Here is a 26,842-nt window from a genome sequence, read left to right on the forward strand (position 1 = left end):
AAAGGGAGAAAATACTGTGGAAGGGAAGTACCATTCTGAGGTGATGGCCACTTGCCTTTTTCAATCAAAATTAGATCAAGTAAATCTTTACATCAGTTGCTACCAAAACGTTATAGTTTCAGTTAATAAAAATGTCTTTTTTTAGTATATATTTAAATTGATTCATGGATTGATGCTGGAGAGGGGCTCTTCATCAGGGACTGTAGTGACAGGACAAAGGGTAATGGGTTCAAACTGAAACAGGGGAAGTTCAGGTTAGATCTAAGGCAGAAGCTCTTCCCTGTGAGGGTGCTGAGGCGCTGGCACAGGGTGCCCAGAGAAGCTGTGGCTGCCCCATCCCTGGCAGTGTTCAAGGCCAGGTTGGACACAGGGGCTTGGAGCAACCTGGTCTAGTGGTAGGTGTCCCTGCCTATGGCAGGGGGTTGGAACTGGATGAGCTGTAAGAACCCTTCCAGCCCAAACCAATCTGGGATTCTATGATTGAATAGGAATGAACAGACTTCAAAATGATTCTTCCATCTGACCAGAGTATTACAATACAGCAAGCAGGTAGATTTGATTAGCATCTTTTTATCTGATGGGAAACTAGTGTGCATTACTAGGTTTTTCCAGCTAATACAAATATTGTTGTGTTTTAAATGATTCTATGAGATTAAATAGCAAAAGTATTGCTAAAGGGCTAACAACAGGGAATTGGGTCATCATCATCATCATCATCATCATCATCATTCTGGTTCCTTACTGCAAGTATTTTTACTAGATACAGTTGAATCTGACAACAGCTCCAGCTGTAGGTGAGGGTATATTTAGGGCATATGAGGGTATATTTAGGTATTAGCTGCCCAAGGAAACCAGTTAGTTTTGCACAAGTCCCTTGAATGTAAGTCTGCTTCAAGCTGAAGCCACCCTGCATATATTCTGGGTGGAACTTCTGACTTGCTCAAAATCACTCCCTATTTAGAAACACCTTTAAAAGCTTCTAAAAAGGCAGGAAGGATGGATGAAAACCAGAAATACACAAATCCTACAAGCCAAGCTCTTCCAACACAGAAGTAAGAATTACTCCATAGAGTATATACAATAGGTTTCACTGAACGTGTTCTAATCCTGGCACTTAGGCTAAGAGGTAACCAATCCACGGGTTTAGTAGTAGCTCTGACTTCAGCTAGTAACTAATGTGCATATCTATATACAATGAAAGAAGCTCACTTCGTACCATGCAGCCTGCAAAGTTAACATGGAAGGATTTCAAGCTTCAACATTTGTTTCCCTGTCTTTCATGAAGACAGCGGTCGGTCCCAAAATAATACATGATCTCAGGAAAAAGAGACAGTCATTTCATGTCTGCTTTAAAATAGCAACAGAGCCTGCCTTTCCTTGGAGCAGGTTTGTATCACCTTTGTCCATGTTCCAGGAAAACATTGGGTGATAATGCACTTTTTAAGCTGAATGTATCTCCACTCGATGAGTGTCGAGAAGTTGCTTTTCCACCTATCAACAAAGTCTCTGCTTCTTTTATTTCCATAGCTCTCTTGTACAGTTCAGCTGCCTTCTCAAAGTCTCCCCCTTCGTAGCTTTGGAGAAGAGTAAAATAAAGTTGAAACAAGCAAATAAAACAGGTCTCTCATTTCATTTAAACTGAAATGCACATGATGCTATCGCCAGTGTGCTTAAGGCTCTCCACTTGCCTATTAAGTACACAAGTCCAGGATGTTTTCTTTCATCCAGTAATTGCTACAGTAATTTGCTTTTATAGGGCTAAACCATATTGTCTTACCTAAGCACAGCCAAGTTCTTCAGAGTTTCCCCCACACGAGGATGCATGTGCCCAAAGCTGTCTTCATAAATCTTTAGCGCCCGTTCATAGAGAGGTAAAGCTTCAATCTGCTTTTTCTTTGGGTAGGAAAGAGTTGTTTGTTACAGATGTAAATTACACTTGTAATTCCCTTTGCCAAAAGAATAACAACACATCCTACATGCAAAGTCATGCATATTTAACCAGAAAGGTGTTTTGAGTTCTTGATACTGTTGACAGATGAGGATGGTAATTGAGATTGTTAGAGCAATTGGTTTGCCCTTACAAATGCAATCCCTCCCTGTATTGTAATAATTGGGGTCTGGGCTTCTAGGCAGTTTTGAAAGATCTCAATCCTGAAAGCTGAGTTACCAAATGCTCTTTAATTTTACCTGCACCAACTTTAATCCCTGTTTAAAATCACATATGCATATTGCAGAAATAGAGAAAAAATCTACAGCTCACTCCTACTGATGCTAAGTAAGGAATGTGGCAAATTGATTTGTTTTTATCAAATTGATTGTATCTCCTTTGAATTTCATATTAATTGTAAACTAGGAAGCCTACAGTCATCTCAGATTTTATTATACATAGAATCACAGAATGGTTTGGATTGGAAAGGACCTTAAGATCATCCAGTTCCAACCCCTGCCATAGGCAGGGGACACCTCCCACTAAACCATGTCACCAAAGACTCTGTCCAGCCTGGCCTTAAACACCATCAGGGATGGAACATTTATCACTTCTCTGGGTACCCTGTGCCAGCGCCTCAGCACCCTCACAGGGAAGAGCTTCTGCCTTAGATCTAACCTGAACTTCCCCTGTTTCACTTTGAACCCATCACCCCTTGTCCTATCACTACAGTCCCTGATGAAGAGCCCCTCTCCAGCATCCTTGTAGCCCCCTTCAGACACTGGAAGCCCAGGTTGGACTTCCCTTGGGTACTAGGGTTTAGTGTGAGGTGTCCCTGCCCATGGCAGGGGGTTGGAACTGGATGATCTTAAGGTCCTTTCCAACCCAAACCATTCTATAAGTCTATGATTCCAAGGGTTGTGTTTCCCTCTGACTCAGCATTGAAGCTGTGTTTCCTCATAGTGTGACAATCCCTTGTCACTGGAAATGTTGTGCTCTAGACCTACTCTTATACGACCTATGACAGGAATAATAAACATGCAAGACATGAAGCACTTACCATCTGACAGTACAGAACAGCCAGATTGACCAAAGCAGTTGCCACACTGGGGTGTTTTGGTCCGAATGACTTCTGTCGGATTTCAACTGCTAGTTCATACAGAGGAACAGCCTTGTCAAGCTTACCCTAGAAACAACAGGGGTGGAAACGATTCAGTTCTTTTGTGTCCAAATGGCAACAGTAAAACCTATTTTAAACAAAAAGCCCTGGGGAAGATGTAGCTGTTTCCAGAATAAGGGTTTAATTTTGGTTAATTCATAGTTATATTCTGCAGAGATTCTTTATCATGAATATTGATTAGGACCTAATTTTCCCCAACACTGAGCACATTCAGCTCTCAGGTGATGTGTTTCTCAGCTATGCCTATCTTTTAGAATGTATATTTTCTCCACAAGTGTGTCCCTTTGTATTTCCTCATCACAGATGAAAGCAGAGCTTACTTTTTGTCCCGAAGGGCCTACATTTTACTGGTGACATGGGAATGGGAATGGAGCTGCCTTAACTTTTGGGCAGTTTTCCATGTACTGAAGTGGTGCTCACACCATCTTGCCTGGAACAGCCACAGTGTCTGGTGCCATTTCAAGTACCTGTTGCTTCCTATTTGCCATATTGAGACGTTGGCTTCTTGACTTTGGTTTCTCTAAAATACCTCTCTTATATTCCAGCTAGTTTTACTGGAGATTGTTTTTCCAGCAAATCTGTTTTCCTGCAAATTCCAATTGCTCACATATTAACTGGATGGACTTCACAAGGATGCTTTGGCTTCTATTCTTAGAATGTGAATTCTCATATTTAATAGCAATGAAATATAGCAGACTTCCACTGTAATGGTGAGAAATGGATCACTGGAATTGCAAAATTCATGTATTCTCCTTATGTTTTCCAAGCATCACCAGTTTGAAGATGCTCAGTAACCCATCTGGAATAAGTACTTCTTTATAAATGTGTTTTGAGAAAGCTAGTGGGCCTTTTGGAAACACACCAAGGCCACTTGACCCCATCTTTATGCATCTTTTATAGGTGTGGATCACCAACAGTTGACACTATTCCAATGCCCCATTCCTTCTGGATTGAGGACTAACAATGCAAAGTGTTACAGTTAATCTAGGTGGTCAGAAAAGGTAACAGGCTTGTGCTTACCATCTTTTTGTACAGCACCGCCAGGTGTTTCACGGTATAAGCTAAGGAGGGATGATCTGGAGCCAGTGCTCTCCTCCTGATGTCTAAAGCTTTCTCATAGAGTTCCTCTGCCTTGTCATAGTGCTTCTTCTCATTGTACAAGGCTGCCAGGTTGTTCAAGGACTGTGCACAGTCAGGGTGGTCGGGTCCCAGGACCCTCTCTCTCATTTCCAAGGAGCGCTTCAGGAAGAGCTCTGCTGTCCTACAGAACACATTCATTCAGTCAGCAGTATCTGAAAGCTGGGAACACCTGTACAGCCTGGAGGGGCTGTCTGAAACAGAACAAACTCAGCCTTGGGAACTGCACAAACACTGGCACTGGGAGTAGACTCTTCTCAGAATAAGCAAACGCCAGAGCAGAGGTTCACTTACACAGTGAGGAGCTACATATCCCTGACACAGACCTGCTGTGTCTAGGATACAGGCAGCAAGCTAGGTAATATAATCCTGTATCCTCCCTATTATAAAGACTGAAAAGCCAGTCTAGCCCATTTCAGCAAACATTACCCTAACCCATGGCTGTTCTTTAATTCAACCTACATCTTCAGTTATGCAAGTAACCCTTCCTTGTTCAAAACAGTCTACTGGTTTCTGGGCACAGCACTCAAGTACTTCCATGGATAAAACAATAGTGAGATATGAGGTAAAGGTTCAGAACACATCTTTTTCAAGGAACTTTAAATAACATATACCATATTATAGGGTTGAGCAGACAGCTTTCACATCAAGGTGAGAGAGACTGGAACAGGATTTTATGTATGTCAAGCTAGCTTCTCATAGAAGAAGCTGTCTAGAAGTGATAAAGTAGAAAAGACTCTGTGTAATGCCACCATTCAAGCATTGCCCTATCAAAAGTGTATGCTTTGTCTCACTAGTGCAGTATTACTATTCCACTACAGATTTACAGCACAGGAACAACGTGTGATCCCCATGTAACAATGGCAGCATCCATTATAACCAGGCAGTTTGTCATCCTGACATACAGACAAATTCTATGTGACACTATTGCTAAGAGGTCAGCTTAGGAAATGGGGAAAATCCATTTCACATTACAGGGGGAAAAGAAAAATCATTTATACACAGAAGTGTCAGAAGGTTTTCACTCTATGCAGGGGCTAGAGGACGATGTGATCTAACACACAACTGAAGTGACAAGCCCTTCTGTCATTGATTTCATTCTAACTGCATCAAATGATCAAACAATTCGGTCTTGGACTTGCTGATTCGGAATAGAGACACAATACCCAGTTAAAACAATGATTTTAAGCTTCACTAGCACAAAGTTTATCCTTTTGCTCACCTATGAAATAGCGGAGATACAGTTACACTAGAAGTTTGGTTGTGTTGCACAGGAACTAGATGTGAATAATGAGGAATATAGAATTATCTTGTATGAAATTAGATAGGTGTCACTCCTCTGTTATCAGTCACTTCAGCATGACTTCATGAGGGAAAATGATGGAAACATTTCCAACACTGTTAAAAATCAACTGCTTCACCATAAAGAAGTTATATTTATAACTTTAAAATTATTATATATAACAATATTTATATAATTATATATAATGTAAAATTATATAAATTTTATATAATTATATAACTTTCTAATTCTTACATATAATAATATTTAGATGATTATACATAATGTAATCATGAGATATAATTATTATATAATTATATGTATTATATACATAATATATAATTATAGATAATTATATAGTATATATAATTATTATATATTTATAATCTCTGAATTTAAGAGAGCTTCCATGTGCAGATCCTAAAAGACAATGTATTTATTTCTGCAGCTCCCCAGCAACTACTGTGACATAAACATCAGATACAGGAAGAAGGTAAAATACTTCCAGAACTTACTCTGTGCTTTTTTTGCTGAGCACTTTCTTTTTTCTCTGAAAACATTTAACGTGACCTTACAACTCCCTCACAACACATACTTTTAGACGACTCTGCAGCCTGAAGAAGTTGATGTGAAGAGTGGCTTCTTGCCATGCAATCAGAACTGGTCTGCACCATTTATTCCCCTTCAACACCCCTGTTTATCTGCTCTTAGAACACCTGTGTGCTGCTCTGTCCTCTTTCACCCCTAAAAAGGCCAGCAGGTAAAAGCCTAAGGATTCCAAGCACAGTGAATATTTAACTCATGATTTCTACCAATACTGATATTTTGAGTGTATTTACAGAACAATCCTGCCATTCACAGATGAACAGTACAAAGGAGGGTCACAAAACAGTGAAGCTGAGTAGAGAAGGCACAAATGTCAAGAAAGAACTGATAAGTGCAATGAAGGCTAGTGAACTTAAAACTGTGGAGTAGCAATTCTCAATGCAGGAAATGCACTGACTTAGTAAATATTCACATGCTAATAGCAACATCCCTAAAAATGATGAGTGAATTTCACAGCAAACAAACCTCAGTAGAATGAATCAGGGACAGCACCATGTTTGATCATGTGTTCACATTTAGTGCTAGTTCTCAAGGCTTTACCTCTGTGTACATCTATAGGAACACTCAGTGGATGCATCACAATTAATAACACTTACTCCAGATTATTCTGCAAGTAGTAGAGGACTCCAAGCTCATTGAGGGTTCGTGCATTATCTGGTGTATCCTTGCCTAAGGTGAGCTCTTCCAATTGCAGGGCTCTTTGGCGCAGGAGAGCAAAGCCACACTACAGCAAAGCACAAGGTACTATAAGCCAATCCCCGTTACTTTGAAAGTACAGCTGAAGACAGGACATCAAAAGACATCAAAATAATCCTACCTAAATTCTGTTTTCAAGCTAATTGGCTCATAAACATTTGCTTATTTGCAGTCTAACAGGGAATTTCACCCAAAACGCTTCCAGGAATTTAAAGTTACTGTGCTGTCCTACAGCTTTGTTTGTCTTGCATCACACATGCTGATCTGCTTAAACTCCACAGTTCAAATAACCAATTCAGATCAAATTCTTAGGTTTCTACACTGAAAATCAATTTAATCTTCTACTCCAGGTTGGATCATTGTAAAATGTTCCATGGATCATTGTACAATGGGCTGCCAAGCTAATGCTTACATGCCAAGTGAATTACAAGTAAAAAGTACAGAGACTGTTACACACTCCACCTATTCTCCATCTTTGCAGTCTTAATAGATTTGTGCAGCAGAACTCCTTACAGAAATGGACAAAATCTTCATGATCCAAATTCATTTCTACTTAAGCACTGTGTAAATAGCAACATTCTTATGGCCTTTCACTATCTTTATTAGAGGTACAACTTAGAGCTCTTAAGTTGCTAGCTGAACTCATAGTACAAGCACTGCATGACAAAGCCTTAGCTCAAGAATGGCAAGAGGAACCCTGTATCTGAAGAACAGAGAAGACAAAAAGGGGAAAAACTTAGTAGTATGGCACCTAAGATTATTACTTGGATTACACTCTGTTCATCAGCACTGTGAGGATAAATGCCTCAGTCCTTCTGGAGAACACCTTATTCCACTGTCAGTTCAACAGCCAATTGTATCAGCAGTAATTCTGCACAGCCAAATGTACACATTCACTTCTTTCTTTTCCACCCCTCCCAACTCCATACCAGTAGGACTGATGCATCTCCACTCACAGCAGAGCTGAAAGGGCAGTTAAAAAAGCTGCTGCTGGGCTACTCCACTCCCTATGCCCTCAATTATCCAAAGCCCTGGAGCTTTGTCAGCTCTGCAGGGGCACTTTATCATAGAATCATAGAATAGTTAGGGTTGGAAAGGACCCATTCTGCAGAGCCACAACATGCCCTGTACTTTAAGTATCAAACATCTCCTTACCAGGCTGCCTTTCCTCCTTGCTGCTTTTTGGCGTATTCTGAAGGACTTTTTCCTCAGTTGCTCAGCTTGTTCATATCTGAAAACAATTATAGTGTTAGAAGAATACCAGATCAATGAGTATTCTGGAAAGCTTCTAAAGTACCGGAGTGTATAAATTTGAGGAGGATTTAAGAATCTTGGGGGGAGAAATCAAACTTTTTGTCAAAGATAAGAATATTCAAGATGCTTAGGGCCAGACAATGCTCCTCCTTTTTCTTTAGAAGTTTGTTGTTAAATGAAAACCAGATGTTGGTCCCCATTGGGTGGCTTGCTACAGGAATACAGAGGGGATGCTCATGATTGCATGGGAGCTTATGAAGCTAAAACAGAACCAATGAACCACTGCTTCAGGAGGAAAAGCTTTGCTGTTACTTTTGGGCACCTCCACATACAAATACCAGTGTAGTTAAGCTTACTTGTTCTGCTTCTGGTATAAGGTTGCAAGTGCATCAAGTTCCCGGGCTACCCGAGGATGCTCAGCTCCATAAGCGTTCTCAGAGATTTCCAGTGCCTGTTTATACAGCTGTTCAGCATTCCCAAACTTCTTCCACTGCACATACACTCCTGCGAGCTGGTGCAGTGACTGTGCCACCCTCGGGTGGTCTGGATCCAGCGCAGTCTCACGTATCTCCAGAGAGCGCTGCAGAGGAGCTACAGCCTGGAACAAGGGGGTTCAGTGTATGATGGCAGCAGGCAGCACCCTGCATGCTACAATGACTTCGCAACTGCAACAAAAAGCACACGCTGAGCTCTGCTTAATTTGCCTTCTTGCTCTTACAACAGTCTCTAGGTGCACTTACCTGACTGAGAAGACCTAGGTCCTTAAGAAACCGTCCCAGGGTCTCATAGAGATCAGCCAGGCAGATCATACTCTCCTCTCCCTCACAGCTTTTCTCATATTCTTTCAGAGAGTCAAAATACTCAGCTGCCATAGAGCTCTTATCTTTCCCAACCAGCTGCCAGTAACTCAGCAATTCTGCAAAATGTCCCCTGTTTTAACAAGGAAATAAGAAGCTCATCTTATCTCTGATACCCCTCTATTCAGACTCATGCTAGCTTAGAAGGGCCATATGCATGAATGCTGTCTTTAGGCTACAGCATCTAGAGACAATCCATAGAGAATAAGCTGTTCAACAGCAGTATTTATTTGTCCCTTTCCCAACCCCCACATATAACGGAACAGAAAAAAAGGATGATTTATGTGACAACAGCATTTAGCATTTCAGCCTCTACTATTTCAGATCTTTTAATTAATATCTGCCATGATCTGATTTATATTGACAAAAAACTGCTTTGAAGTGTTTCTGAGCACCGAAGCAGTGGCTGCTTTTATACCTTTTGTAAAGGTTTTGTGATACAAAGAGATTCAAAAGACACTTGTGTAGCTTTTGCTTATCACCCTGCTGTTGGAAGAGCCAGGGAAGTTCATCTGCACTTCTCCAAGTCACTCGGTCTCGACTATTGAAAGAAAAGCAAATAAAACCAAACATTAAAACTTGCCAATTTGAAGTGAAAGCTAGGCAAGCACACAATTGCCATGCTTGAACATCTAAACAGACTGACTACTGTAAGACCTACGTACTCCATTTTCTCACATCTTCATTTCACCTCGGAGCTAGTGGAACCCTAGGTACCCCACAAGAAGTTGCTCTTCCTTCCCAAGGGCTGACCTGTGCCTTTTAGCAGGACTGCAGCCATGCAGGAGCCCTCCATCCCTTTGTGACTTTTCCCTGGCACACTGTGGCTCTCTTGGTTTTCTGCTCCCCAACAGTGGATGCTCTGAGGAGCAGCAATAGGCTACTACTGTAGCCCACAGCTGGACCACACTAACCCAGGACTGTAAATGCAAAGCACTTTTCAAGCTGGATGTGAACTTGTAGCTGTTCAGCTTTTCTACTGGACCTCCTCTTGTGTATGTGCTAAGTGCTTGCTAAACACAAGCTATTCTCTGCCTCCCCAAGTTCCAGGCAACCTCAAAGCTCCAGCAGTTACTGGGAGTTAAAAACGCACATGAGGTCAGTTATCACAAAATAACTGATGTGGTAGAAATTCCTTCCCATTCCCCTCCATAGCCCTCAGTATTTCCAAGATTAAAAAGCAACATATCAATAACAAACTGACCCTGATAACTAGGGTTTTGCAGAGTTATTCTGCTGAAATAATTCACTAAAGTCAGTCAAAGGAGCTGTATGAAGAAAACAAAAAATATCCCCGAGGCATAAAGCCTGCAGTTTAACACGTCTTGAGGAATTCTGACCTACCTTAGCTGCATGGTGAAATACTCCACTAGTTTTTGTCTATAGGCAGAAAGAACTTTTTCACCTTCTTCCATGTACTCTAGTCTCACCATTTCCCAAGCCTGAAAAACAGTATAATTGAGAGAAAGAAAATGCATTTGTTTATTAAGTGTTGATGATACACAGGGTGCTATGCAAGATTGCTTTATGAAACACATCATGTAGAACTGAAAGTCTTTTGATGACAAAAGCACTAGCAACAGATTGTCTTAAATTAGACCAGAGCTCTGGTTATGCAAATAGTCCCCTTCTCCTTCCATTTTGCTTGGGTTTTGCAGAACCAGTGTTTTATCATAGAATATGTTAGGGTGGAAAGGATCTTAAGATCATCCAGTTCCAACCCCCTGTCATGGCCAGGGACACCTCACACTAGACCATGTCACTCAAGGTCCTGTCTAACGTGGCCTTAACACTGCCAGGGATGGGGCATCTACCACTTCTCTGGGCACCCTGTGCCAGTGCCTCACCACCCTCCTTAGATCTAAACTGAACTTCCCCTGTTTCAGTTTGAACCCATCACCCCTCGTCCTATCACTACAGTCCCTGATGAAGAGCCCCTCCTCAGCATCCTGTGTTTTCTAGAACACATGGAGGTAGTTAACAACCAATAGATCAGAAAGTTCTGAAGCTTTGAAATGCCAGGTTTCAACTGCTGAACCATAATGGCCAATACTAATGTCACAGCCCTAGCAGTTTTCAAGGTGATTCTAACATCAGATCAGACCTTAAGGAAAATAGATGAGCAAACAGAGACATAACACAGTCATCCCAGTTAACAACAGAACTGTTCTAAAACCCAGCAGGGGCTCAGGGGTTGGAGTGTCACTTGCACATGTTTAGATTACAAAACCTACCTGGAGGTGCTGGAACTTCAGCAAACCACAGCCATATGTCAGCAAACACATTCTGTGCAGGCTGTGAATGAGCGAGGCTAAGGCTGCAGAAGACAGCTCAGGATAAAGTTCCATCAGCTCTGACTCACTCACACCATTGTGGCTAACACCAATGACACACAGTATCTAAATAGAGCACAAGTATTTCATAGTTAGCAGTGTTTGCTGCAGAGCTTACTGATGCTAAAATTCCAAGCAAAATACTTTAGAAACCAACACAACACCTGCCTACACAAGCCCTTTCCCCTCTTCAGTCCTCAAAGAACAGTCCTCAGTGCTAATGGATCAACACTAACAGATAAAGCACCAGATGGGACACACAAATGGCCCCTTCAACTTTCCTCTAAAACATTGGAAAATAACTCCATTATGATAAGGAACTTGCATCTCACTAAAATATACTGAAGGCCCTTATGGTGCCAGCACCAAAGACCTTCTAGCAAAAACTGAGTATTATGTCCTAATCAAATCAATGTTCCACACAACAGGGAAATTCTGCAAAGGTAGGAAGAGGAAGCAGTGCCCTGTATTCACAAGATCCCACGTTCTGATTACATTTACTATGCTCAGTTTAGTTAATCATTGGATTAAGTTAGTGATCAGCAAGGAAATGCTATTTCTGTATCCCATGATAGTGGAAAAGTTGTTTTGGGAGACAATGACTTGGTTGAAATTTAACACAAAGCACTCAGATGTTCTACAGTTATGCAAAAAGATATAATTCAATTAATGAAATTGTCCCTTCCCTGCTAATCATACAGTCATCTCTAATCCTACATATGAACCAACACAGATCTGTATTTACTTGTAACTTAAGATTCTTTCAGGAAAGAATGTACAATACCTGTAGAAACAGCGACGCATTCTCTGCTTACCTCTCTCAAAAGACCTTTCTCTGTATCACTCCGCAAGGATTCTTGAATTGATCTCAGAACAAGCCTGTACAGTGACACGGTGTCTTGACACTGCAAACACTGTTCAAGGGTTTCATCTATATTTCCTGTATTTCCAAGGCTGAGCAGGACAGAAAGGGCATGGTTTAGAATATCAAATTTGGCAGAGTGAGATGAACTGAAACTACTGAAGAGCTCCAAAAGGCTCTGAATTCCTACTGGGTTTAAAAGGTGCACAGGTCTTGCTGAGATTAAACACAGAAGAGGTGAATTCCTGAAGCCACCTTCTGTTATACCCTCTGATTTCTCTAAATAACTACAACATTCTTATTTATTACAAAGAAAGTATGTTGCAATGTTCTTTCCTCCAACAGGAGCACAGAATAAAAACATCAGGATGGATAAAGGTAAGACCACATGCTGCTGTTTCACTTAATGCATTTACAAAGCCTGTTTTCAGGAGCAATTAAGCACTCCAGGACATAAAACAGAAACAAAAAGGAATCAAAACCAGTCACCCAGAGTAAATTACCAATCAGTCTGTCATCTCCTGGGAGTCCCTCAACTAAAAATGCATCTTTCTCAACAAGGTGAGGTCTAGGTTAATGATAAGCCAATGCACTTATTAAGTATTCTCTTGCACAAGAGGGAAGATTAATTTTCTCCACAGCAGGAATTATAGGGCAAAGAACCATATGCAGGATGTTACACTAAACAGTTGTCGAACTTCCTTTACCCTGAAAAATCTATGAAGCAAAGTATCTGGTACATCAGTAAATACAACAGACCTGAATTAAATTGTTCAATAAAGCAATGCCAACATTCCCCAAATACCTTTAAAAGCACTGAAGCAACTGACATAACCAGAGAGCAGAATAACAGAAAAATAAAATCAAACCAGAAGAGCAGAAAAAAGATAGATATATCTATTGGGATTCACTTAGGATCAAAATGGTGATTCTGGTTATTCTTCCCATTGCAGGTACAGTCAGGGAAAGGGGGAAATGGCTGCTCCACTGTTTTCTCTTAACAAGATTCATTCTATGTTAAATGAATGTATTTCAAAATACTAACAAATCTACTTCAGGTTTTCTAATCTAGTGATGAGCATAATGATTTCAAGATCACCTCAACTTACCAGGCAATGGTTTTGCCCAAGAGAGTGACATACAAAGCATTGCAAGTCGCGGCAGAACGACAATGTCTCTCAAGCTTCTTCTCCTATAACGTTTCAAACAAAATCTGTAAGCCAAGATGAAACTAACTGCACCAATGACATGTTCACTATTCCATAGGAAAATAGAAGTTCTAGCTATGCTTCTATCTGTAAGATCTGGACACTATGACATGACGACCAGCACACAAAATACTGCGTGGTTTTGTAGCTATAGGAGCATACAAGTGAATTTAAAAGAGTTAAGATCTAACCATCGTATGTCTCAAGATGAGAGTTACATCATAGAATTGGTCTCTAAGGCAAAATTAAAGGCAAAATACTTTTTTTCCCCACTCTGCCAATCTTTGTTACAGCGCTATACAATATTAAACCTTCTATTATTCTAGTATAAAATAACATGTTTACAGCAATATGTGCAACTGCACTGTTTATGTGTTAATAATTGATGCTATTCCATCTGTTTCAGTGCTATGAGCCATGGGGTAAAAAAATGGCATACTGTCCTGAGCATTAATACTTTCTTTTGACACCTGGGCCTATATTTTTCCATTTAAAGTTGTACTAGTGTAAGGTACTTTAGAACTGCAACAGACATACCTGCTCTTTAGTTAATTTAACATTTGCAGAGTTACATTCTGCACTAATGAGAGATTTAACATCTTTGGAATTCAGCGGATCAAGATGAAGAGTGGGCCACAACCTTTGGTAAGAGAGAGAAAGTCATATTCAAACCTTATTAAATAGCACACAAAAGGAAAAAAAGATATCAAAGTTCCAGACCTTTCTGAAGATTTATATCACAGCAGTAATTGAGGCTATTCCCTGTTCCTAAGAAATTCTAGTCATCACAAGTCAAATTTCTGCTTTTAGCCTTATCCTGTATCTACATCATGGTATTGTGGTTCTTTATGTGCATCTGACTGCATTTAATATCCTCTTCCATATAGTCACATGGACAGATCCATCACAGTAAAGCAAAACAGCTAAAACCTGTCCTCTGCAGTTGCAATAGGGAAGCTTTTGTTGTCCCCAGTAGTTGCAAAACTATATCCTATTAAATCTCCAGGTCTTGGCAAACCTGCTGTTTGCTCTTCACCAAGTAGCTGTAATATAAAACAATTCTAACCCAGGCTACTTTGAAACAACTTAGAAATGTAACATACCTCCAAGCCTGTGGACATGTTTCTACATTCACGGATACAATCACTCTCACATTCACTGGCAATGGATCTATCAGCCACTTCATATGCTTCTCAGCTTGCTTAAAAAACAAATGTTGTTACTTAATACAAAGATTGCTCAAAACAATGCTGGAAGCTGATAAACTCCATTAACTGCACAGCTCAGTACATTCTCCAGTGTCACAGAATCATAGAATGGTTCGGGTTGGAAATGACCTTAAGATCATCTAGTTCCAACCATCCTGCCTTAAAAAAAGTGTTCATAATGTGGTTCTTGAAGCCATACTAAATGACCCATTGACATGTATGAGCATGACTGTACATAAAATAAAGCAGACAGAATACCTCAGAAAGACTAGGCTGTTTGGATGCCCATATATCATCTCCCAGCTCTGAATCTTTCTATATATAAAGGTGCTTCCAAAGGCTTCAAAAATTAAGGTGTTAAGATAGAAGAAGAATCCCAAATCAACACAATTTATCTACAGAAATATTTTCTAGACATGCTGTTTAGAGCAGAGCAGACACAAACATTTCTGTTACACAGATGTAGCCAAACCTATTACAATAGTTGACATTTCCTCTAGACTGACAAGAGGTGTTTTGAAGACATACCTGTATCTGGTCAATAGAATCAATAATGATAATAATGCTGCCTTGATGACGTGCAGAAAGTTTCTCTAGCCAACGAGGGAACTCTTCCAGAAGTTTAGCTGGATCAAAAGTCAGAGGTGACACTAACCACGAGTGTTGCATAAGCTGTGGGATTACAAACACATATAACAAATTCGACCTTACAAACTCTCATGAAAGAAGTCCTGCAGATGCAGGAGAGAAACAAACAAAATCCCACACTATTTTGGCACAAAATAGTCAAGTTCACACAGAAATCTTTCCTTCTAGTATATGCAGAAAGCTGGTGTATGCAGAACAAAGACTATGTAACTCACTGTGTAAATTCTAGAGAAATAACCTGAGGACAAGGGATGTGGAGACTTAAAGGGCTTAAAAGTTGCAGAGATTAAACAGGAAGACTTCTAAAACACATGAGAAAATTGCAAGGAGAGCACAATCCATTTCATTTTTCACACAGAATCACACAGAGTCATTAGGGTTGGAAGGGACCTCTGGAGATCACCCAGTCCAACCCCCTTTCAAGGCAGGGCCCCTCTCACATTGTTTTTCTCTAGACAAAACAGGCCCAGCTCCTGCAATCTCTCTTCACAAAGAGAGATGCTCCAGACCCCTAATCATCCCTATTGGCCTCCACTGGACCTTTATCTGAAGGTTTTAATCCTCTGAGGTCCTTAGTGGCACTCTGTGAAAGAAGAAAGCTCAGGCCCTGGCACAAAAATACTCTTCATCTATCCCCCATATATTTAACACACAATAAATAAATAAATAAATAATCATAGGAGAGAGACTAGTCCAGGAACAGATATAGTGCCAACTGATGAACACAGCCTCAGGTTTCTCAATACACAGACAGAAGAGGTACCACGTGCCTCTGTCATTGGGCAGATGGCAGGAAAGTTTGGAAGAAGCTTACATGGTTTTATATCAATCAATACAGGTTACTAGAACCACTGCCAATGCCAATCCATTGTAAATATCCCAGGGATGCTATTTAATTGATCTGTAGTCAACATATATGATCTGATTCCCCCCGTTCTATAATGCCTTACATTTGTATTACCCTGAACTGAGGTAGAAAACCCTGAAACCTGTAGAAGATTTTATCTTTTCACATACAAACCCACACACACAGAGGTACTTTCCAAAGAATTACACAATATGGGGTATGTAATAACACAGTCTACCTTTAAAGTAAGGCGTTTGATTATCAATGCAGATTCTGCACTAGTAGACATGGGTCTCCCAACAAAGTGATAAAGAATTAAAGTGTTTGGGGAATGCTTCTGTTGCAATTGAATCCTAGTGAGAGAAATCAAAAATAAAGGGCACTTAACAGACTGTAATTTTGCAAATATATCTCAAATCAAAGCAATCAGTTTTGCCAAAGGAGATGGACAATCTGTGTTAGAGGTGTTCAATGGTTATCTTGCAAAACAGGAAGACATTCCCTGAACTACAACTGAACTTTTTGTGTCAGATTCAAGTTTTGTTCTCTCAGTACTGAGAGCCATTAATAAGTGACTTTCCTGGCACTGGACAGTTGTATGTCACTAAGCTTCTAAGAAGTAATGACACTACCAATTTATTTTGATGCCAGTACATTTTGTTATAGCCTACAATGCTTTTCTATGATAAATTATCAGGTTGGTTAAAAAGACTCCAAAGGATGCCCTCTCTGTATCAGAGAAGGCCAACACTATTGAGCTACTGATACCACAGATGGATCTGTAGGGTATTGATACTGGAGGCAGGGAGATGTTAAAAGCAGTCCAGATGGAATAGGCTATTTAATTATTACACATCTTTCCAGCATGCTTCAGTAACTTTAGTGCTTTGTAACTTCTCCCATTTTACCTCAAATTAAACTGTACAAAGTGTGAAATAGAAATCACCTCTTTTTTTTTTATCCATCAAATTTCATTCATGTAAAAAAATAATAGTTTAAACTACCATTTTGACAGAAGGAGAGATTTCCCAGAGCCTGGTCCTCCTGATACAAGCAGAGGTGGAATTGGTGCTGGTGCTGCTACAAGGTCATTTAGACGTTCAAAGTACTGTAAAAAAAAGCAACAATCATTACAAATATTCCACTGTTTAAAGGAGAAATACAGTGCTTGGTATTGTAAACCATCTAGACACAAAAAGCATGTACAGATTTATTGAGGTATGGGAATAACTACTGAAATGCAATATCCCTAATTAAACATTTAAACCACAGAATTTACTCTTTTAAAGAAACAGCAAAATAAATAAAACATTTTTTCAGAACTATTTAAAATGCAACTTTCAGTCCTAATAAACTGAACTAATGTTACTACAGTAAAACAATTGGGAACTATGTTTGTTCAGGCTTCCTTGCCTCTCTTTGCCCCCCAGCTACTGCACTGCATTAGATATGGTTGCCAGGACAAAGCCTTCAAAGTTGGCACTTTGGTATTAGAATGGTATTTTGAGGCAGTAAGCATACAAAAGACAGGGTTTCTTTCATCACATGGATACCCAAGAATGTTGTAGCAGAGTTCAGGATGATTAACAACTACCCTTCATCAACTTGGGAGCACTATTTTGGCTGAAAAAGGAAGTGGATGCACATGAAGATATACATAGGTGCTTTTTCTATTAATGTTCTATTATATTCCTGTTCTAGTATGTAGTGAAGATGGCACTATCCTCCAAACCATTGCCAATATAGGAGTACTGTGAAGTAAAAGAATAAATTTTGCTAGTAAAATAGGGGTACTAACAATTTAAACACAATTAACACAGAATCTGCATGCTTATGTTACATCATAACATCAAGGAATATTGCCAAAATAAGCTGTTGTATCACCTTCCACAACCACTTCAATGTTTATCTTCCTATATTCATTATACTTTCCCTACATATAACTGTTTGATATCCCCAGTTTCAAACGTTTTAGAAGTTTTATTTCAAGTAATGAGTAAGTACTGAGCTATTCAACAGCTCTTAAGTTCTCTCTGTTCTTCTCACACACATACGGCTGCACCATGAAATCTTTCCACTAGTCATCTCCAAAAGCTCCAGGTGTCAAGACAGAGCTTGGATTTCCTCCAAGAACCCCAAAACATTCAGAGCCTTTTCTAGGACACCTTACTTCTGGCACACCATGACAGTCCTTTTATTCCAGTGCAGGAACAACTGCTTCTTCATCAGTGTCATTCAACAACACACAAACTGGCAGCTCTCCCACAAAATAAGTATGCTATCTATAAAAGAGACATATGGCATTTTCTAGCCTAAGGAGTAACAGCCTCAAGGATGCTCTCAGACACAGCTTCTTCTGCAGTACAACTTGCCTAACGAGAGATGGATAGGAGTGATGACTTTCATCTTCATTCATATACATTTCCAATGTACTTACTTTCTCAAATCCCAGCTCACATGTTGAATTAGAGGCCTGCTGAAAAGCTTCCATCTGTTCTTGTTCATCATGTGCATCCCACAATACATCACCAAAAACTTCTTCTTCGGGAGCAGTGGACTCTTCCTTATTACCTAAATCTTTGCCTTCTAGTTCTGTCATTTCACACCCCAATATATCCTAAGTAAAAAGAAAATTACATGGGGAAAACTGCAACTATAATTCTTATTATATATAAATCTTCTTTATTATTCTTATTATATCTTTTCCAATCCTAACTATTCTATGATTATATATAAATGTGCAGGCACATTTGGTGTTAGTCTCATTTCCACTCTGTATGACACAGCTCTATTAACATCACTGTGATCATTTCCTTTAAGACTAGCACAGAACATAAATAAATGAGCAATTATATGAAACCAAGTTAACCCTGAATGCACAGGTCTCAAGACATTGGTTTTAGTCTTCCATAGCAGAAGCAACTCCCCACAAGGAAGAATAAAGAAACAATGGACTATACAATCTTTCCTTATCCTATGATATGGTTAAAGAGAAACTCAAAGAATTTGAGCCACAAACAGACTCCTTCCCCCTGTTATTCCTGTTCTTGTCCCTAAAAGCACTCATCAGTTTAGGTTTTTATTTTCCACTTCCAGATTTCTTTGCTTGCCTCATATTAATGATAAAAACACAAAACAATTCTTTAAATTACATCGAAGTAACATGTAGTAATCACACTGACATCAGTTAAGGTCATAAATCAAGGTAAGGACAGGTAAAAGCTGAAATGCACCATGTATTCTACCTGTTTAATTATCTTTTCCACACAATTATAGATTTCGTGTGTTCCTTCCTCCACATCTCCAGTATGATCAATCATCTGAAAAAGGAAATAGCAAAGAATGATGCAAAATCTGAACCCAACTGGAAACAGTATTTAGGGCTTCCAACAAAAACATTCTGGAACACATTTAAATTCCGTTCTATTGCCTTCCTTAGGCAGGATTCACTTTGTCTAAGCTTTTAAAAGTTGGGCATCTAGTTCCAATAGTTCTCTCTGCAGAGGGAAATAAATGGCAACTGATCTATTCTGAGCAGTCTCTCTGGAGCCATACTTCTTTCCCTTCCATGGCTACAGAGAGGCCTTTGATAAATAACTTTGCCATTTAAATAGCTAAACACAAGTGAGAAATTCTGTCCTTATAAAATAGGGATTTTATATTCTGTGAAAATACAGTGGCTGTTTTTCTGCTCTGCTACTGAAAACTTTATAACATTCATAGATTCCAGCTTCATCAATCTGCTCATATAATGAGCATTGAGAGCAATGAGTTCAATGCAGTTTCTCCTCAAATGTGGGACTGCTAGCACTCCATGTTGTTTATAGCAGGAAAACAAGCCTTTTAACAGTCTTTAAAGTGGTGTACCTTTGCTTTGTTCACATGAGAGATTTGCTCAATGAACTGTTGCACTGCAGGTGAACTGACTCTGCCATCCTCCTTTCTGTGGTAAATGAGCCGGGGTTTCTCTTCTGGATTTCTCAAGAAGGCTTCTTCACAGTCCTCCAACAAACAACTAGATTGGAAATCAGCATTCTTGTGCTATATTACACTGCTGTAGTAAATAGTTCAATCAACACAAGCTCCAAAGATGGGTTTCACTGCAAAATCTAATTCAAAAGTCATATCTATTTACAACAAAGGGCAAGCAAATATCTCGGCAGAGAACTTAGGATAAACTCTGAAGCAAGGAAAAGCTAAGAGAGAAATACATGCTTTCTGTACCAAAACCATTAAAAACATTTACTATATTTTATGATCATTGCTTTGTAAATTAAAAGTTGATCTCCTGTCATACCAATATGCAGAGGGAAGGTTAACTGCCTTGCATGGCAAGAACATGGAATCACACGATTAATAAACACCATGCACATGCTCTGTCATCACTTATTTGAAGGCTCTGTTCTATTCCTTGTCCTCTTTAGGAAAAGTCCTTTAGTATTTGTCAGGTGTAGGATAGTCTTTTCCTTTTTAGCAGTTAAAAAGGAGAATTACACATCTCCAAACTCAAAGGCTCTTTGTATTTATATATGTGAATGATAACCATGGACATCATTCTCAGCAATCTATCGCTGTTCCACAAAGAACAGTGCAACTTGAGGATGCTGACAACAGCAGACAGGATCTCTCAAATGTTATATACTTTATATGAGAACTACAATTTTCATCATGTGCTTTCTAAGAGAAAACCTCTAAGTGAATACTGTTGACAAGAACATTCCTTTATGTGTTTTTTTTTCCTTGTGTATTTCATTATTGAACACTTATGACCCACATACACAGAGCTGGTTATTTGGCAACATTATCCACTCAGAGTTCCAATATCCCAAGCAGCTTATACTGTCCTTCAACCAGCACAAATGGATAGCAGCTCTAGCCTGATTCCTTTATGAAAACAAACCACCCTCTTCTGTAGCACCTGGCTGTTTCCTGAAGCACTCCACTGTTGTAAATCTTAGCTAGTAGTGTCTTAAACCAGCCTTTAATTCTCTGTGGACAGACACTTTACTTACAGAAACAGGAGGTCTAGTTAATACAAGAGCTCTAATAACACACAGTATTTGAAATCCCTAGAGTCCAAAATCTACTCCTAATATGAAACTTAATGCATAGCAGTATTTCCAGCTTTTTGCACTCATACAGATGTTTTGGAATGACCACTCCATGATCCTTGGTATTACATTAGAAAATGCCTTTTTCTCTCTTCTTCAGCAAAAGGAGACCCCTTCCTCTCCCAGACATCAAAACTGCCCAAATTTCCCAAATGTGTAACAGAAACAGTCCTAACACCATTCTAAAAGTATTCTTAGTTTGGTGTTTTTCATTTAGTGAGTCATGTTTCCTCTTCTATAAGGTTAGGAATTTACTCACTGAAAGAGAACACCTGGAAGCACCTTTTGTCACAAACCCTCATGATTTCAGTAAGTTAAGCTGTAGAAAGCTAGCATAATGTACCAGTCAGGAGAGCCAAGAAATCAGTCCAAAAACCAGCCAAAGATAGAAAATGATATGTGACAGAATAAAATCAAAATGCTACAGCCAGGTGTAAAGCTAGAGATGAAAAACACAGAGGACGTTCACACCAGCCATCCTGAACTTCTAAGACTCCAGCAATATACAAGGCAGAGAGATGCTCCTGGAAAGCAAAACATTTCTGTGCTATGAAGACATCTTTCAATGCTGTATTTTAAGAGTATTTGTAGCTACAAGATAAAGGAAATGATACAAAGCTGATGTATTCTTTTAACTGTCTGTGCCAGCAAACCTAAAGTCCAAAGGAGTATCACTTTGAAGATAGTAGCTTTGGAAAAGTACTGAGCAAAGCATCACATACATTTTACTAAGCTATGCACTCTGCATGGATTACCAGTTTCCATTTGCTTTACCAGTCTGGAAAGCACTCACCTTGGCAAAGTCAAATGCAGGAGCAAAATGATTAATGAACTTTTTTCAATTTCCCATTTTCTTACATCCTTAAGAGGCCTTTCATGTTCTTCTGGAAAATGAACAACTTGAAAGAAGTACCCCATTGTTTCACAGACTCTTTGAAGCTTTGGTGAGTAGTTCTGAAAGCAAATTTGAGTAACAGTGTTTCATTACTAAACCTGCATAGCACTGAGGACCTATTGGATGAATCTCAGTTTGTTTTCTCTATGCAGTTTCTTCCTCGGAAGTCCTTGACAATACTTTCACTGACATCAGGCTACACTCACTAAAGCTTTCAGCAAATATTAGACAAATTTGTGAGTAAGTATCACAGTGGAAACACACCAGCATGGAAGTGAGCATAAGCTCATGAGGTACTCACTCTAATGAAGATGTCCACTTCTGGTTGAGTCTCATCAGTACCAATAATAAAGCACCTTACTGTGTTACTCCAGAGAGAGTGGGAAAACAGAGGAGTAACCTGTAATAAACTGGCAACAGCAGCATCCCAATCATCTAAGAAATACAAAACAAAGTCAAGAGATCTTCACACCTGATTACACTGCATAGCAGGTAAGTCGTAACATCTTAACATCATAAACTCTCAACAAGTGCCAGTCACTGCTGCTCACTAAAACCACTGCTGCACATATTCAGTCACCAAATACATTAAGCATGTACCAAATATATTAAGCATGTACTGCTACAGTTCCTTTGATTTTCACAATTAAGAATTCCAAATAACCCTCACATACCCATGAATTGACAGAAAAGGAGCTAAGAAAGAACAGAATTACTTAAGAATAGATAGAAAAATGACACAGACACCTATAATCCCAGCAGAACAAACCACCATTACTTACCCCTGTTTATATTTGCAAATGGTCCCTCAACATCTATGGAGCTATGAGCAAATTCAGGCCCTCTGAAAGACTGCTGAAGTTGCATCATACTACCCATGGATGGCTCACTTCCCAAAGCTCCTCCATTCCAGTACTCAGATTGTGCCCCAGCAGCTAAGAATTGGAAAACAACAAAAAAACACACTCTTTTTAATGTCACTAAACAAGGTAAATTATCAGTCTTATATACTCCAGTTGAAATCCATTGCCATATACCACTGATTGTAATTTTTACTCCTTTAGCAGATCTGCTCACACCTTTGTGTGCTGTAGTTCTAACCAGACACTTGTCCAAAGGTAATGTGAAGCTGAAGGATGAGCTTATTTGCCAATACATAGATTGCTGACATCTGTTGGGTTCAGATGCTGACCTGCATTACAAATCAGGACTGCTGCCGTCATTTGGTATACCACAAAACTGACAACTTTTGTTCAGGAATGTTTCAGCACTGAAAAGCACAAAGGGGCTGTAGGTCAGAACTGAAATAGTCTCTATATGGTGTGAAAGAGCTTTCATGGTATCTCTTCACAGCATGCTTGGATTACACTTCCGCCAATTAATACACAGCATCTAAGACACTAAATAAACCTTCCATGGAGAAAATCAGGAAATTGAAAATTACTTAGGAAAAGGTAAGGGAAATATGAATTAAAAAATCAATTTAACACAAAAGTAGACAAAAAAATACATAAACCAGACTAGCTGTACCACAGAAGTCCATCAAATGCATAGTTAACTATGCAAAGCGCCAATCACTGCATTTTGAAATGTTTCTACTTTTAAAGACTGCATATTTATACTCCTGCCAAGATGTAACAGTTGATCTCTATATGCAAAACACAGGCTAAGCAACTGCACTTGCACACAGTTTTTCCTCAATAACCCTTCATGGTACAAGAAATAATGGCAGGTATCCTTAAGAGTGTTAAAGTGCTAAGAGTCTGCTACTATTATTGCTCTATTTTGAACCTGATGCAAAGCCAGTGGACTGATCACGTGCCTATCTGAATCCTTCCCATGCTATCAAATACCTCCTACAGCATATAACAAATGTTTGCCTTTTATGTCATTAATATTGAGAGGGCTTTTCTGTCAAAAAGTTCTTCAACAAAATGACTCTTTTGGTCAGTTCATGGTTGTTAAATACCTAACTGCTATTCTGAAAAGGACAGCAGCTGAGACTGGCATACTGCATTATTCATAGACAGTAAGTCTAAGATTCCCTCTAGTGTCAAGTGTGCTTTTTTGGATCCTTTGGAGCGGGATCCTCAGATCTAGAAACAGAAAACTCAAAAAAGACTAGAAAAATAATGACTTGTTCAGGGAACAATTTAAAAGAGTGTTCAAATCACTGTGCCTAGACGGTGTTCTACTTTCTTCATCAATTCATTCACAGGACTAGAAACATGGTGTTCCCACAATGTAAACCAAGCCTGTGAATTCAACTGCTTTTACCCTTTAAACTATTTTATGTTTCTTTTTGTAGAACCTAAGTACTTGACTTGTGCTTTACCACTCAGAAACCTCAGTCATATTCCAACACGAAACACTGAGGCTGAAATTCTCACCTGTAACATCCGTACAATTATCATCAGAATCAGACTCTTCGGGATCAAACACGTGGATTCCTTGGGCCTGAAGTCTCTGAAGCTTGGCTTCTAGCTCCCGTTTGGCCCTCAGTAAGTCCTGAATCTCATTTTCCTTAGTTTCTCTAAAAATCTGTGAGCAGAAAAAAATACAAACCTTAAATCTTTTAATAATCAGTATCAGTTCCTCAATTCATACTATTTGGTTCAGTTGGAAAAATAAGGTTCTAGCAGTCCCTTAGCAGGCAAAGGCCTGAAAATGTGAACCAGAAGCCATCAGATGCCTATAAATGAGCAGGAAAACATAATTTAAAATTATCTTTTTTCACATTTTTTACCATTTTAAACCTCAGCATACTGTTCTGAAAGTTAAAAGTCTGCATTAGTTTGGGAAGTTTATTAAAAATGGGAAGTATCTTTTTACATCCTTTAAAGTTTATTGTCTTCTAAACCCACCATATGTAATAACATTTTTACATTTACCTATGGAAAGAAAATATGAACCTAAATTCAAAGAGATGACATCTTCTTCAAGACTCATTTTCTTCAATAAGGTCAAACCCAATCCTCTTTTTGTATGTCTGCAAACATTAACTCCTGCTACAATTAAAGGTATCGATAATCTCCAAAACAGTGCAAGACCAGACCTATTGCTCTGTTTTGAGTGGCAGAAATACCACCATCTGCAGCACGGAAAAAGCAGAAGCATCAGCCTGGCATTTCAAGTCACCTCTCCAAAAGCACTAACGCTTTTGCCTTTAACTGGGTATCACACTTCAGCAGCCAAGAGATGCACCAATACACACTTTTCTTCAATGTAAGCTAGCAGTGTTTAACATTACAATACATAAAACTGATTCAGGAAAAATGGAGCTCTGTGTTTATACATTCCTTCAGCATGTGTCAGTTTGCAGCCCAGGTTTTCCTGTCACTCTCAAACATGAGTACTTTCTGTGTCCAAATAACACAGGAATTTAGTTCAAGATGCATTGCTGCATATTCTCCTTTGTCCTCAGAGTCTTACAGAGATGTTATGGTAAGATTATCCTAAACAAAACAGACAGCTACTGCAATGATACTTGAAGGAGAGGTCCTCATGAAAGCTATTGGAGAAGAGTGTATTGGGAAAATGTACCCAAATATCATCTATCTTCTTTTTGGTCCTTTTCCCAGGACAGGAAGTGAAGCCATACCTTGAATTGCCTTTTGACCTTGTCTCGATCATGTTCAAAAGTAGCAGCTCTCTCCATGGCTTGGTATTTAGCCTCCAATGCACTTTCTTTCTCTCTAAGGATTTTCTGGTAGGTTTTCTGAAGTGCCTGAAAACATTTAATATACCTAATGAAAGCAATCGCTGATAAAAGGTTTCAGATTCCTCTTCAGCTTTGAATACAACGGTGTTATCCCAAGCACTCCACATCCCTCCTCACCTAGGGACCCTGTGGTCCCCATCCCAGAGGCACACACTGACCACACACCAGTGTCACACCAGGACAGCACTGGGGCACGCACCCTTCTCCAGCACCTTGGGAAGGCAAAGCCACCTCACCCATCACCTCCCTTCCACATTGTCTGTGCTCAGACCCCTCACCCCAGAGAACGGCAGGACCTACCTGCAGCTCAGCACGCAGCCGCTTGTTCTCCCTGTCCAGCTTGGCCTCCTTCTTCACCATGGAGGCCACCTCGTTGTTCTTGCTGACGCGGAAGATCTCGTACTCCTTCTTGAGCCGCTCGTACTCGGCCATGCACTCCAGCTCCTGCACCGAGGCCGTCGACTTGAAGCTGGCCCCGATGAGGCCGCCGGGCCGTGAGGCACCGACCCGCCGCAGGGAGCCGCGCAGCAGCCGGGCCTTGGGCTTCACCTCCACCGGGATCTCGCAGGCCTCGCCGCCGCCGTACGTGTCCTCGATCACCTCCCCGACCGTGCCTGCCGGGCTCACCAGGGACGATGCCGTCCCCATGGCCGCGCCCGCAGCCGGCTTGAGGCTTTAACACCGAGCAGAGGGCCCTGCCGGCGGGGACATGGTGGAGGGACCCCACACACACACAGGCGGCTGATCCCAGTCTCGCCCCTTTGCGCCCCTCACCGCTCCCCCGGCCCGGCCGAACCGCAGGGCCTGCCAAGCCCGGGGGCCATGGCCCGGACTAGGAAGGGAGGGAGGGAGAGCGGGCGGAACCCGCACCTCAGGCCGCCTCCCTCTCCCCCTCCCGGCCCGTCCCGTAGCGGCGGCAGCGCTGCTGGAGCAGCCCTGAAGGGCCGGGGGAAGGCGGAGCTGGCAGGGACTGGTAGCGGCGGCAGGGCTGGAAGCTCCTCTGAGGAGGGGGCAGGAGGGTTCGGGCGTTGCTATCAAGCAGCCTCGGCAAACTCCTCCGTTCCCACCGG

General features: G+C 40.4%; 1 protein-coding gene across 1 annotated transcript; it reads right to left on the reverse strand.

The window, feature by feature from the left end:
• Positions 1-405: 405 nt before the first annotated feature.
• Positions 406-26,540, reverse strand: NPHP3 (nephrocystin 3). Its single transcript, XM_034069543.1, has 27 exons — positions 26,073-26,540; positions 25,653-25,778; positions 24,442-24,592; positions 22,834-22,986; positions 22,353-22,486; positions 21,950-22,110; positions 19,913-20,060; positions 19,291-19,365; positions 18,483-18,662; positions 17,050-17,153; positions 16,284-16,398; positions 15,079-15,222; positions 14,446-14,543; positions 13,880-13,982; positions 13,244-13,326; positions 12,088-12,226; positions 11,174-11,338; positions 10,284-10,381; positions 9,358-9,480; positions 8,823-9,012; positions 8,439-8,680; positions 7,984-8,059; positions 6,729-6,856; positions 4,128-4,368; positions 2,988-3,113; positions 1,778-1,893; positions 406-1,574 (listed from the first exon to the last, which is right to left on the reverse strand). Exons 1-27 carry the CDS (start codon positions 26,418-26,420, stop codon positions 1,394-1,396), a joined length of 3,948 nt encoding a protein of 1,315 aa, XP_033925434.1. The 5' UTR covers positions 26,421-26,540; the 3' UTR covers positions 406-1,393.
• Between the last annotated feature and the right edge of the window lie 302 nt (positions 26,541-26,842).

This window comes from Melopsittacus undulatus, chromosome 1 (assembly GCF_012275295.1).
Source record: "Melopsittacus undulatus isolate bMelUnd1 chromosome 1, bMelUnd1.mat.Z, whole genome shotgun sequence".
NCBI lineage: Eukaryota > Metazoa > Chordata > Aves > Psittaciformes > Psittaculidae > Melopsittacus > Melopsittacus undulatus.